General features: G+C 46.0%; 1 protein-coding gene and 1 non-coding gene across 2 annotated transcripts in view; one reads left to right on the top strand and one right to left on the bottom strand.

Moving 5' to 3' along the window:
• The window catches only part of LOC144146511 (neprilysin-1-like), a gene marked incomplete in the record, with an annotated part of 55392 nt that overhangs the window by 33969 nt on the left and 10459 nt on the right, over window positions 1-10964 (bottom strand). Inside the window, 3 exon segments of the mRNA XM_077678456.1 lie at window positions 3677-3873; window positions 7348-7440; window positions 8814-8990. Of these exon segments, the coding sequence (XP_077534582.1) occupies window positions 3677-3873; window positions 7348-7440; window positions 8814-8990 (467 nt within the window).
• On the top strand, window positions 5716-5789 carry Trnas-aga (transfer RNA serine (anticodon AGA)). The gene has a single exon. It is a non-coding gene; the product is annotated as a tRNA-Ser (tRNA).

Raw genomic sequence — 10964 nt, forward strand, 5'->3', positions numbered from 1 at the left:
GGAAGTATTGCCCAACGAGAGCGTTGGAAAGAGAATATGGCTCCTCCCAAGGCTAAAATCAATCACGAGACCCCGCTCAGACTCGTTCCAATCAAACACGTATACCCACCCCAACACTGGTGCCCCTAATGTCCCGAAGTCAATCAAAAACCCAACGCAAACTCTGTGCGCCGTCAGGACCACTAAGGCACGTTATCCTCGAATGCACTCGCAACCCATATTTGCCACCTCCATGCCAGCCCCATTCTCCTGAGCAGCGGGGGACGCCGCTGTCTAGCTCCCGCCTTTGCGATCAGCTTCTCCCGATTGCAGGGCCGAAGCAGACAGGACGTCGCACGGTTACCTGTGAGGAAGCCCCACTCCCACAAGGCTCTGAATTAATAAAGAAGTTTTACCCTTTCTGTAATATAGAGCTAAAGGTATTCTTACAAAGGGGAAAGTGTTCAAACTATAAATGAAAAATTAATTTCTCTGCGGGCTTTGTTTGTGTTCGTCCTGCTCGAGTAGGAGTCTTAATAACTGCCCCTGATGTTGAGCACTATGTAGAAGTCACCGTATTACCTGTTTTAATATAGTTTTTATGCAGGACTTTCGTTTCTCAAGACTGATATTTCCGTGGCTTCTACCACGTGGAAGCTCCTGACTCAACCCGTCCCCATCCAGAACATCGACACAGTGTGGGCCCCGGGACACTCCTCAATAACGGGCAATAACTTTGCCCATAGGCAAGCCAGCGAACATTCCTCCCAGGCCTCCGACGAAACCCTGAGTCTCGTTCCCCTGCTCACATTTCAAGACATCACCCAACATTACCGCACTTCAAGACAACATTTCCCGCCTCCTCACCCGCAGCTGACTAAAAGATAAGAAGCAATACTACGAACACAAACATCAATTCCTTACCCAACTTGGCTACATCGGATGTATACCCCCGAATACCCTGCAACATGTAAATCAAGCCCTAACCCATGTTCCCTCGTTCATGCGATCCCGGGGTATGCACAAAACCCAACCCTCCCACCTTTACCAACTTCCCTTCCCCTCCCTGAGCTGTGGGAGAACATGACGACCAGCGCCGGCTTGGATGCCCATGAACTCCTGGTGTCCAGCATTGAGACAGCACGATCGTCTCATGGCCTCCTGGACTAAGGGTCCACTCCCATATCACCAGGCTCAAAATAAAGTTTTTCCTCTCCCTCCAACAAAAATGCAAGCTACTTTTCACTGTATAAGATAATGTTATTGGTCGTGCGAGTATTGCTCTACCTCGAACTCGAAAGCCCCGCTAAGCGACAAAAAATTTCGAGAATTACATTCTGCCGACAAAAATGAACACTCCAGCGTCTTCCTTAGAAAAGTGTTTAGTGACACAGGTTTTGTACTGGCACTATCGTTCCAGCATATCTAGGCACGTTTTTATGTTATTCTGCCAAATAGCCTGGGGTAAGAATTATTCTTAAAAAACCAGATTGTAGGTAGTAGCCTGATAGATAAATGCACCTTACTCATTTTTACTGTTCGTGTTTCCATGCCACAAAAAGGCTGCGGAAAACATTTAACTTTATGACATGTTCTCCCGACGACCGATGTTCACTGAACATACAAAATAATCATTTCTGGAATCATCTACACATGATATCAGAAACAAACATGGTAAAATGCAATTTAGAGCTGTGAAACATGCGAAACTAAAAATGTGAATACATACATGCGCCACAGACTTTTCCAATTTGAAATTGAATGGTCCTGCACTTCTTTGTCTGCATATGGCGTGTGCGAGTAAGTTTTATCTCAAGCCTGATGAGTGCTTTTGTATGGTTAAAGTTGTAATCTAGCCATATCTGCTGGTAAGACATGTTATTGCATCTTTAGAAAGACGAGTTATTAGGAAAAAATGATCTGAGTGGCACACCACTTGATTTTTATCGGAGAGTATGACCCTTTCCTCCATTAAGCGTAACACCGGCTTACGTGCCCGTCGGTATATCTAGATGCCCCACGATTAGCTATTCCGTTGATATAAGCTCCAGCTAATACGTGTGGATGAAGGGCAGAATGGTTGGAGAATTTCTGGAGTTGTGCGGCCGAAAACGTTTCATGACATGAATCTCGCTGTGACCACTGCCGTGCGGGTTCGTCGGAATGGAGATTTTATCTTATTACGTCGTGTATTCTTATTAGTGAACAAATACCTGTACGCATGGGCGTCCCGACTCACTCTAACAGGCATCATAATGATCTAACTAGCCGGGGAAAACTTCGTAGTCTTAATAACTTGAGTGTTATCCGGTTAGAACGAACGTGAATGTATTAATAGAGGGTTATAGCTTAGCAGCTAGCGTACGCTACGCTAGGGGCAACGGGTACCGTGACCCCACGGGGCATGTGTGCATTCGTTCAGGTCAAGGGTGGCCCTCCTCGCCATGATCATGCGCGCATGCGCAGTCTTGTCCCGGTACCCGCCGACCCTTACGTGGCGTACTCTAGCCGCTACACAAACTCTCATATAGAGAATTTTAGCATAGCGGGTAGCGTCCGCTAACGCTACGGCGGCGGGTACCGGGACTCGAATGGGCACTTGCGAATTCGTTCTGGTAGGGTGGATTACCTCCGCAGGGCGGCCCTCGCCATGCCCGCGCATTCGTTTCGCTGAAGGGCGACCTCCTCGCCCTCCCCGTACGCGCATGCGCAGTCGTGTCGCTGTAACCCGCCGCCGTAGCGTGAGCCTCCGCTAACTTCTATGCTAAAACTCTCCAATAACAAGTGCGATGAAGCGGCGGTCATGCCGTTCTACGCTGGAAAAAGCTTTAGGGGGGAGTGAATACTGCGCTCCACGAGGACAGACATTAAAACATGGCGACACTCCAGTCCCTTAGTCTCGACCGCCGGGATCGGAATTCGTTTCCTCCCGAGGCACACTGGCGTGCAATTTAGCTAACAAGATGCCGAAGCATGATTACTCTCCTCGAAGGCAACAATTAGGCGTGACTTGTACTTTCCTAGTGTGGCGACTGGCCTGAGGGACTTGTGTGATGTGTTCACACACCTTAACATATCTTCACATGACATACTTAGACCGATCCACTCAAAACACGAATTAATCAGGAATTTCTACTTTCCACGTTACTTCATTTTCTGCGGTACTCTGCTACATGCTGATGTGCATTATTACTGCATGCACAAGATATTAATCAATGCTGATAAATGGTTTGCCTAAAGACGCTGCGATATGATCCCCTCTCGCTATCCTGTAGCTCTTATTCATTGTTGGTTCAAAAATGAAACCAACTGAGGCGTTACGTTTTTGTACTCGTAAACTATGCATCTTACTTTAAATTCCTATCAACCTAGGCAGCTGTTTCTGTCTGGAAGGAAGCTTATCCAACACTTGTTTCTTAAATAGAACAATATATTTCTATATATAATTCCTTACAGATCAGAGTGACCTGACCTTTAAACAAACGCAATTTATTTACGCACGCATAGGCTCGTCGATGTTACGATTATTCGTCCACCTCAGCCATATTTTCTCTCTTTACGGTTATACAAACTATCTCCAATCAACGCAACCAACACGCTAAATAAGACATGTATAGCGCAAAAAAAGACGAAGGACAAAGAATGCACGAGGACGAAGCGCTTTACTTTGCTAGACGCTAAATAAGCAGTGGCTCACGTAGATGATGACTTTGCTGTAGTCCTCGGGGTCCACTCGCATCTGGACCTTGACGAGGGGGAAGAGGCCAAAGTTTTTGGCCAGCTTGCCCGCAATGACCGAGATCTTGGGATCTCCCTCGGGATCCAGCGAGGGAAAGTGGTGTAGGCCCAAGATGTGGGGCATCTTCTTGATGTCCTCCATGCTGCTGTTGTGCTCTGCAAAAGACACGCACACGTCAGAAACAGGAACTCTGAGGCGACGACTGGTCTCAGACTTTCATTGAGAATTGGATTCTACTGTTTATTTGTAGCGTTATAGAGGTGGTTTTCTAAGTAGTTTAAGTAGTTGCGAGCCAGAAAAAAAATGAGACCCAGTTCCACCCAGTGGAAAATCTGCAGAAACAGTGGAGCTATGTTCCCGTTGTGTCGCATCGGACGTCAACGGGCGCTCGGCCGATAACGGCAGCGCCCTGGCCGCGCAAATTGTACGGTTCGCGCAGAGGAACCGGCAGCTAAACGTCAGCAGGAAGGCGAAGAACCCACGTTCGTTAGTGAGGAAAGCTAGGCAAGTTGGTACTAGGATATCTAGGGCCTGTTTCCTAGCACAAAAAGACGCGAACACCAGAGAAAAATTCACACTAGACAGATTCCGGCGAATGTCCAGTCCGCATTTTTTTTGTGTGTGTTCGCGTCTTTTTTTCGCTATGGAACATGCCGGAGAAGAACCCCCCTCGCGAGGCCACTGTGCTGTCTAGCGGTGGGTGTGGGAGCCAGCGGGCCTGGGGACCCGCCCTGCCCCCGCGTGACGCACGACATTCAGCATAATTAACAAAAGACTCAACCTACAAGAGCTCCGCAGTTAAAGGTTCTTAGACTTCTAAAATGTTTTTAAAGTTTGCCAGCGCATGCAGGTTTGTGCGCCAATGCAGGAAGCAATGCACTGTGCAGAGGGAGCTCTGCTCACAGAACACAACACTACTACAGCTATTCCGGACCATCTACCGCTGATTATGTGAGCAAGCAAAAGCATCCATAGCAACATTTAAACCCAACCACCACACTCTGTAGCCGGCAGATCGTCCCACCACTGAGATACCGGTGAACTGCGCCCGTTCTAGCTGATTGTTGAACACTGAAGCCCAATGCGCGCCTTGGCTAAACTTGCCTAGTCACTCTCTAGCCTTATCGCTCGAAAAAAAGGGAGTGTGTCTTGGATAAACGGTCACTAGCACCCCTTGTGTTTATCCCAGCCGCGCCTAACACACCGCGTCCCCTAGTGTGCTCTCTCCCGCGTACACGAGCGGCCGCGCTGTCGCTATCACGTAATGTAACTGGAAGCTTATTTAACAACAGTTTATGTCAACAGACATAGCGACTCGGTCAATTAAGACGATTGGCTTGTGTGTCATGACTAGAGGCCGGACATCAAAGCCGCGTTTTAGGAGCCAAAAACAGACATCACAACGTTTTAAGCTTGCGACGTCGGAAATATGGGCACCAGAAATTTTTACATAAATACAAATAGTTTCAAACGAAGGCGTGCGCGACCAGTGTATACGATAGGAAAAGCAAAATTGTTATTGTTTATGAAGGCACAAAGGCGTAAACTGTTGAACATAGCCGTTCAAGTGTTCCATACAACCGCTAAACTAATCGTGATCAATGGCTTATTATAACAAGCTCAGTGCTCACAGTCATGTTGCATGGCAACTGTGGCTTGCGCGAGCGTCACATAAAGTAAAACAGGCGTGAAAAAGAATACCTGAGGGCTGGGAATACTGATTTAAACGGGCGCTATATTCGCGTACAAGTTAAGAACGCAAGAGCTCATGCAGCGAAGAAAACTTTGACAACCTCCTCAATGGAGGCGTACGGCTACAAACAAAACATGTACAGCGTTTTGAGCAACTTCGCAGTTGAAGAACAATTCGTCCTGGTACAGGATTCACACCCAGGATCACCGCCTACCTTGGGTATTTCTCCTAAATCTGGTCGATTAACACCTGTCCTTCAACTTGAGTTGTTGAATAATTCACTTTCGCTTGCAAACGACTAGCATCCTGGTTAGCTCAGTTGGTAGAGCGGCTGTCCTAGATAGGCGGTGGTCCCGGGTTCGAATCCTGGACCAGAACGAATTTTTCTTCAACTGCGAAGTTGCTGAGATCGCTGCTTTTTCTCTCACTGTTTGTTTTTCGTCGCTGTAGTAATTTATAAGCATATTAAGTCAGAAAAATCCCTGAAAAGATTCGCGTCATGTTCGAAAGACTTGATTTTGATGCTGGTATCCCCGACGTGCTCTGTCTGAGTAGTTACGTTCCTTCTGTAGCAATGTAACAGAGGGCTGACTGACGCACGTGTTGCCCCTTTTCGCAATCGTGTAAGCCTCGAAAATATCGCGCGTGCGCGAACCTAAGTGTTGCTTCACAACCTTAGTGTTCTCAAAAAGAAGTGGGAGAGTGAAAAGCTGTGAATAACGTATCACCTCCAAAGGCGGCATGCGGGATAAAACATGCCATTCGCTTCGTTCCTTGTCGCGATAACGTAGTCTATGAGATCCCCCTCAGGTGCGGTGCTGTGTACGTTGGACAAACGGGGAGATGTCTTAACGAACGCCCAAGGGAGCACGCGAATGCCTTACGTGTCGGCACCGGCAGCCACCTGGTTCCCCATGGCAAGACGTGTGGGTGCACGCCACCTCTTTTTGAGGACACAAATGTTCTGAAGCACTATTTGGGAAAGCGCACGCGCGAAATATTTCAGGCTTGCACGATAGCGCGACACGTGCATCAGTCAGACCTCTGTTACAATGCCACAGGAGTTACGTGACTACTTAGACGGACCATGTCGGAGATAGCAGCATCAAAATGTTACACTCACTGCTGTGTACATTGTTCATCTTTTACCGGTTTTCTTATCCTTTCCTTTTTGATTGATCGCAAAGTTGTGACGTCACCTGTGTTTTCGTATATACTGCAGAACGCAATAAAGTACGTCCAGTTGCTAGTCAGCGCTTGTACTGTCTTTTTTCCGTTCTTTCGTCCGCGTCCTTGCGCAGTTTGTTCAAATACTCGTGTCAAGGCGTGCTGAGCGCTGCGCAGAGGAACAGCCGGCTGCGTTTATGAGGCGCAGTGGCAATTTCTATTGTTGTTCTTAAGTTGTACTCAAGCATAGTTGATGTCTGACTGACGCAACGCAATTACGACGCAGTAAAACGGACCTTAATAATAAACGCAAGAAAGACTACGATTTATCAAGAAATTGAAGGCGCTCTTAAATGAGAATTGTTAGGCCTAACTCCAGCAGTTTTCTCGCGTAAAATGATATTCGAATTGAACAATCACGACGTCCCAACACTGCCAGGCACACCTCCATACACTTGAGAACGCTTCTAACAGTGAACAGTTTTTGAACAATTTTTGAAATGCTCTTAAAATGTGTGAATCATTTAAAAAGCTCTTGTTACTTTCACAACAGTACACCTATTATATAATAGTGTGGCTGAGAGTTTCACAGCAGACAGGTCGCCTCAACAGTTGCAGAATGAAGTCCCCACAAGCATTATTCCACCTTAATCTGAGGCACCTTGTGCTAAAAGCGGATTTCAGGAAAAGTTAAACACATCAGGCCCTTGGAAAGATGTATTAACTTCCCCAAACGACAGCAACACATCCGCCCCACTCATAGGCTCACCTGCGTTCTGACAAGCTGCAAAAATGGCCTCAAATTTTCGGACTGGTATGTGCGTCATCTGATTCATTATTTGGCCTTGCTCCGTGATAGAAGCTGCAAAAAGAAGGGAGACAATTAGGCACAACTTCAATTGCCCTAGTCCACCTTTACCGCGACGGTAAATTGACCAATGTACGATCCAGATAAATACAACCGCTGCAAACTTTAGTTTGTTCTTTCGGCCTCTGGTTTTTTAGAGACGATAGTCTTTCTTGGACTATTTAAACACGGAAATTTTGGTCTTTCTGTCTGTTTGTCCATCCGTCCGTCCGTCCGTCCATCCATCTGTCCGTCCATCCGTCCGTCCGTCCGTCCGTCCGTCCGTCTGTCTGTCTGTCTGTCTGTCTGTCTGTCTGTCTGTCTGTCTGTCTGTCTGTCCCTCGGTTCAGCCGCCCAAGCAAGGTTAGGAGTGCTATTGAACGAGACGCTTATACAGGCAAAACATTGTTAAACTTCGAAATCTCGCGGCAACGTTTATACATGTCAATCTTGTGGAGCAAGATGAAAACAGGCGTATTTAAAGCAAAACATCAATACGTAAGTGATATTCGCAGTGTTCTTTTAACTGAAAATACAAGGTTGCTGATCAAAAGAAAAATACGTCCAAAAAATTCAGAAACCCAAAAAGCGGTCGCTCGCGACACCCCTCCTGGCGGCATTCCAAGAAGTCTAACGGCAACAGTAACGAACGGTTCGAGTAGATGGCGCGTGCAACGCACGTGGAGTACGTGGAGTAGGGTGCCCCAGCGTGGAGCAGTGAAACGCGGTAAATTTGAATTGACATCAGCAAACCTCTAACGGGTTTATCGCGGAAGGAGCGAGACGGAAGAGGAAGGTAAGGGGGAATGAGAAGGGAGGTGTACACTTAGCATGGGCGCAAGTAACTAAGCCTTTCGACGGCGTTTGAAACGAAGTGAGCAGATACGCAGCCAATACCTAATGGAAAATTCTACAAATGAATTACGCATGCATACCTGAGAGAACTGTGAAAAAGTGTTAGCCTTCCGGACATTACATTTTAATACACCCCGGTAAAATTGAGCAGAGTATCAAAGATCACACATCTTGCCCACATCCTCGATTTTGTTTTTACTTGTTATACGTACAGTGCAATTTAAATCCGCGTTTAACATGTTTTCTTATAAAACAAGTACCTTTTTTCTAATATTTTGTGGCAAGTAAAGTAATCACCGGAATAGCGATGCGGTCCCTACACAAAAATGTGACCGCCAAACTGAAGGTTTTCAAAAAAGCTCGTTTCGCATATCTCACTTTCCAACTGGAAGAAACGTAGCAGGTGTACTGTTTTGCCCGGCAGTTGTAAGGTGAATTTGGCAATCCATGCATCGACAATCACTTTACACGTTGTAGCCACTGTATCTTCTCAACGAGCTCGACAGAATTGATGCCGCATCATGCTCTCGCACCTTCAACTTCGGCGAACAGCGTCTTCTCGATGTCCGAGATTATCCAGTCGTCAAACGAGAACTTTCTGGCGTATGGCGGAATGCGCGCGTTGTGCGTCCACTTGCGGCAAACGTGGGAGTAGAAATCATCGCACGGCTCCGTGCGACCCCGGTCGATGATAGCCTCGTAGAACTTTCCTGCAGACGTGACAACATTCGGACATACCGCGCTTGTTAGGGTGACGGAAAAAGTGCTTCGCTGCTTTTTTTATCACGCAGGCAAAGTTCAGTATAATTATACGAGATGAGATGACTGGATAAGTGTTACTTTGCAACAAAATAGACAACATTTATAACACCAGTTTGAGAGAGACAATTGTGCGAGGTTCTTTTAAGGCATATTTGTCGTAGTTTGAGAAGTAAAAGTTAAGAGAATTCCATCTAACTTAGAACGGACATTTATCAAGCTGATAGTAATGACACAGAATGCATTCCACTCAGGCGATAAACTAGGCGGGATTGCACATCACAGAATAAAACACGAGTGGGAACGAAACCATCCCCGGATTCGTTACATCTGCTAGTGGCCCAACGACGCACTATGGACTTATCTGCGCTGGAACTTCAAGCAAGGTAGACAAAATTGTACAAAAATGTTTTTGACATCACAAAAAAAAATTAACACAAGGTGAGCTAAGTCCTCTTCAATTTATTCCATTACAGGTGGAAATAAGGCCTCAATCTAAGGCTTTCGCTGATACCTTACCAGCAGCGTCGATTCAGATAAATACGTAGAAGCAGGATGTTAACAAAGCATTATTGCGGACAGGCTGTGGTTGGCGTGTATTTATTTTAAAGTTTCCACCTCAGCCTTCGTCGCAATCCACTCTTTGTAGAGCCAACAGGCGACAGCTAAACATTGTTAACATAGCATAAGGTCAAACGGCTACACTTCGAAACAGCTGTTTTCGAAGTGTAGAAAAAAGACTAGGAAAAATTAAACTATACTTCAATTTACAACAGAATAACAAGTTCACACTCATACATTTTGTTATCCCTCGTAGCTTCAGAGCCTAATGCATTGGCTACAACTCAAAATAATTTCCTTGGACGATCCCTCCTACCTTGAATGTCGGTGCTCACAAAATACAGGGCTGTAAAATCACCCACGCGACTTCACACAATCATGAACACACAAACGCGTGTATGGTGGCCGACCATTTTTCCGGACTCCTAAAATTCGGACTTTTTTTTTTCTGGATATTTCGTACTATCCCGAGGAACCACCAGTTGTCCCATAGCTCTAATGATTCACGAATTTTTCGGACTGCTCTTTTATTCGGACTATTTTTCGTTCCCCTCCAAGTTTGAAAAATATGTCGGCTACTGTATATAGATTGTTTGGGTTTCGCGTTTGCCAATTTTATACAACTCTCGCCGCATTAAAAACGACGCTGATGTGCTACTCCCCAAAAACAATTTCTCGTAAGTCTGCTGAGGTGCTTTGAAGATGAAAGCATAATGGCTTCCCCCGCCAACACTTGCGTTTGCTGCTACATCGTGTTTGCGTCTCTTCGGTTTTTCCCGTTCGTCTCTTGGCGGGAATTACTTGGACAGGTGTACTGGCAACACTTACTTCCCGCTACAGCTTCCCGGGATTGACGTTTGTTGTGGTTGTTGAGCACCACTTCTACTCAAGCGCCGTTGCGTTCACTTTTAACCTTAGTACGCACTAGGCTATTTTTTGTGCCGCCGTTGGCAACGTGTGAGGTAGTGCTGCGGTAACGCAGTTGATCCTGTTCTGGAGATTCCGGTTCAAATCCAATACGAACTCAAGAGTGCTTTTCACTCCTTCCAGTGGCTACCGAATTCTGTAGCGGTAAACAACATCTATTGCTACAGAAACGCTGGTTCATTCATTTATTCATTCATTCATTCATTGAGCTTTATGCACTTTTGTTTTTATATAGTTTTTTCTCTGGTCTGCTAAGCACTGAATGCTTGTTTGTTTTCCAGGCAGTTGGTGTAAACATACACAAAACAGAATAAGCACCCTCCCAAATTTTAACATGACAAATACTTCTTGCTTTAAAATCACATTGCAGAACTATGCATTGCACCACAACATGAACAGCTGAAACGTACTTGTAGACAGCCCAAATATATACAATT

The sequence above is a fragment of the Haemaphysalis longicornis genome, unplaced genomic scaffold (assembly GCF_048455015.1).
Source record: "Haemaphysalis longicornis isolate Haplotype H1 unplaced genomic scaffold, Haemaphysalis longicornis Haplotype H1 scaffold_7, whole genome shotgun sequence".
In the NCBI taxonomy this organism is placed as follows: domain Eukaryota; kingdom Metazoa; phylum Arthropoda; class Arachnida; order Ixodida; family Ixodidae; genus Haemaphysalis; species Haemaphysalis longicornis.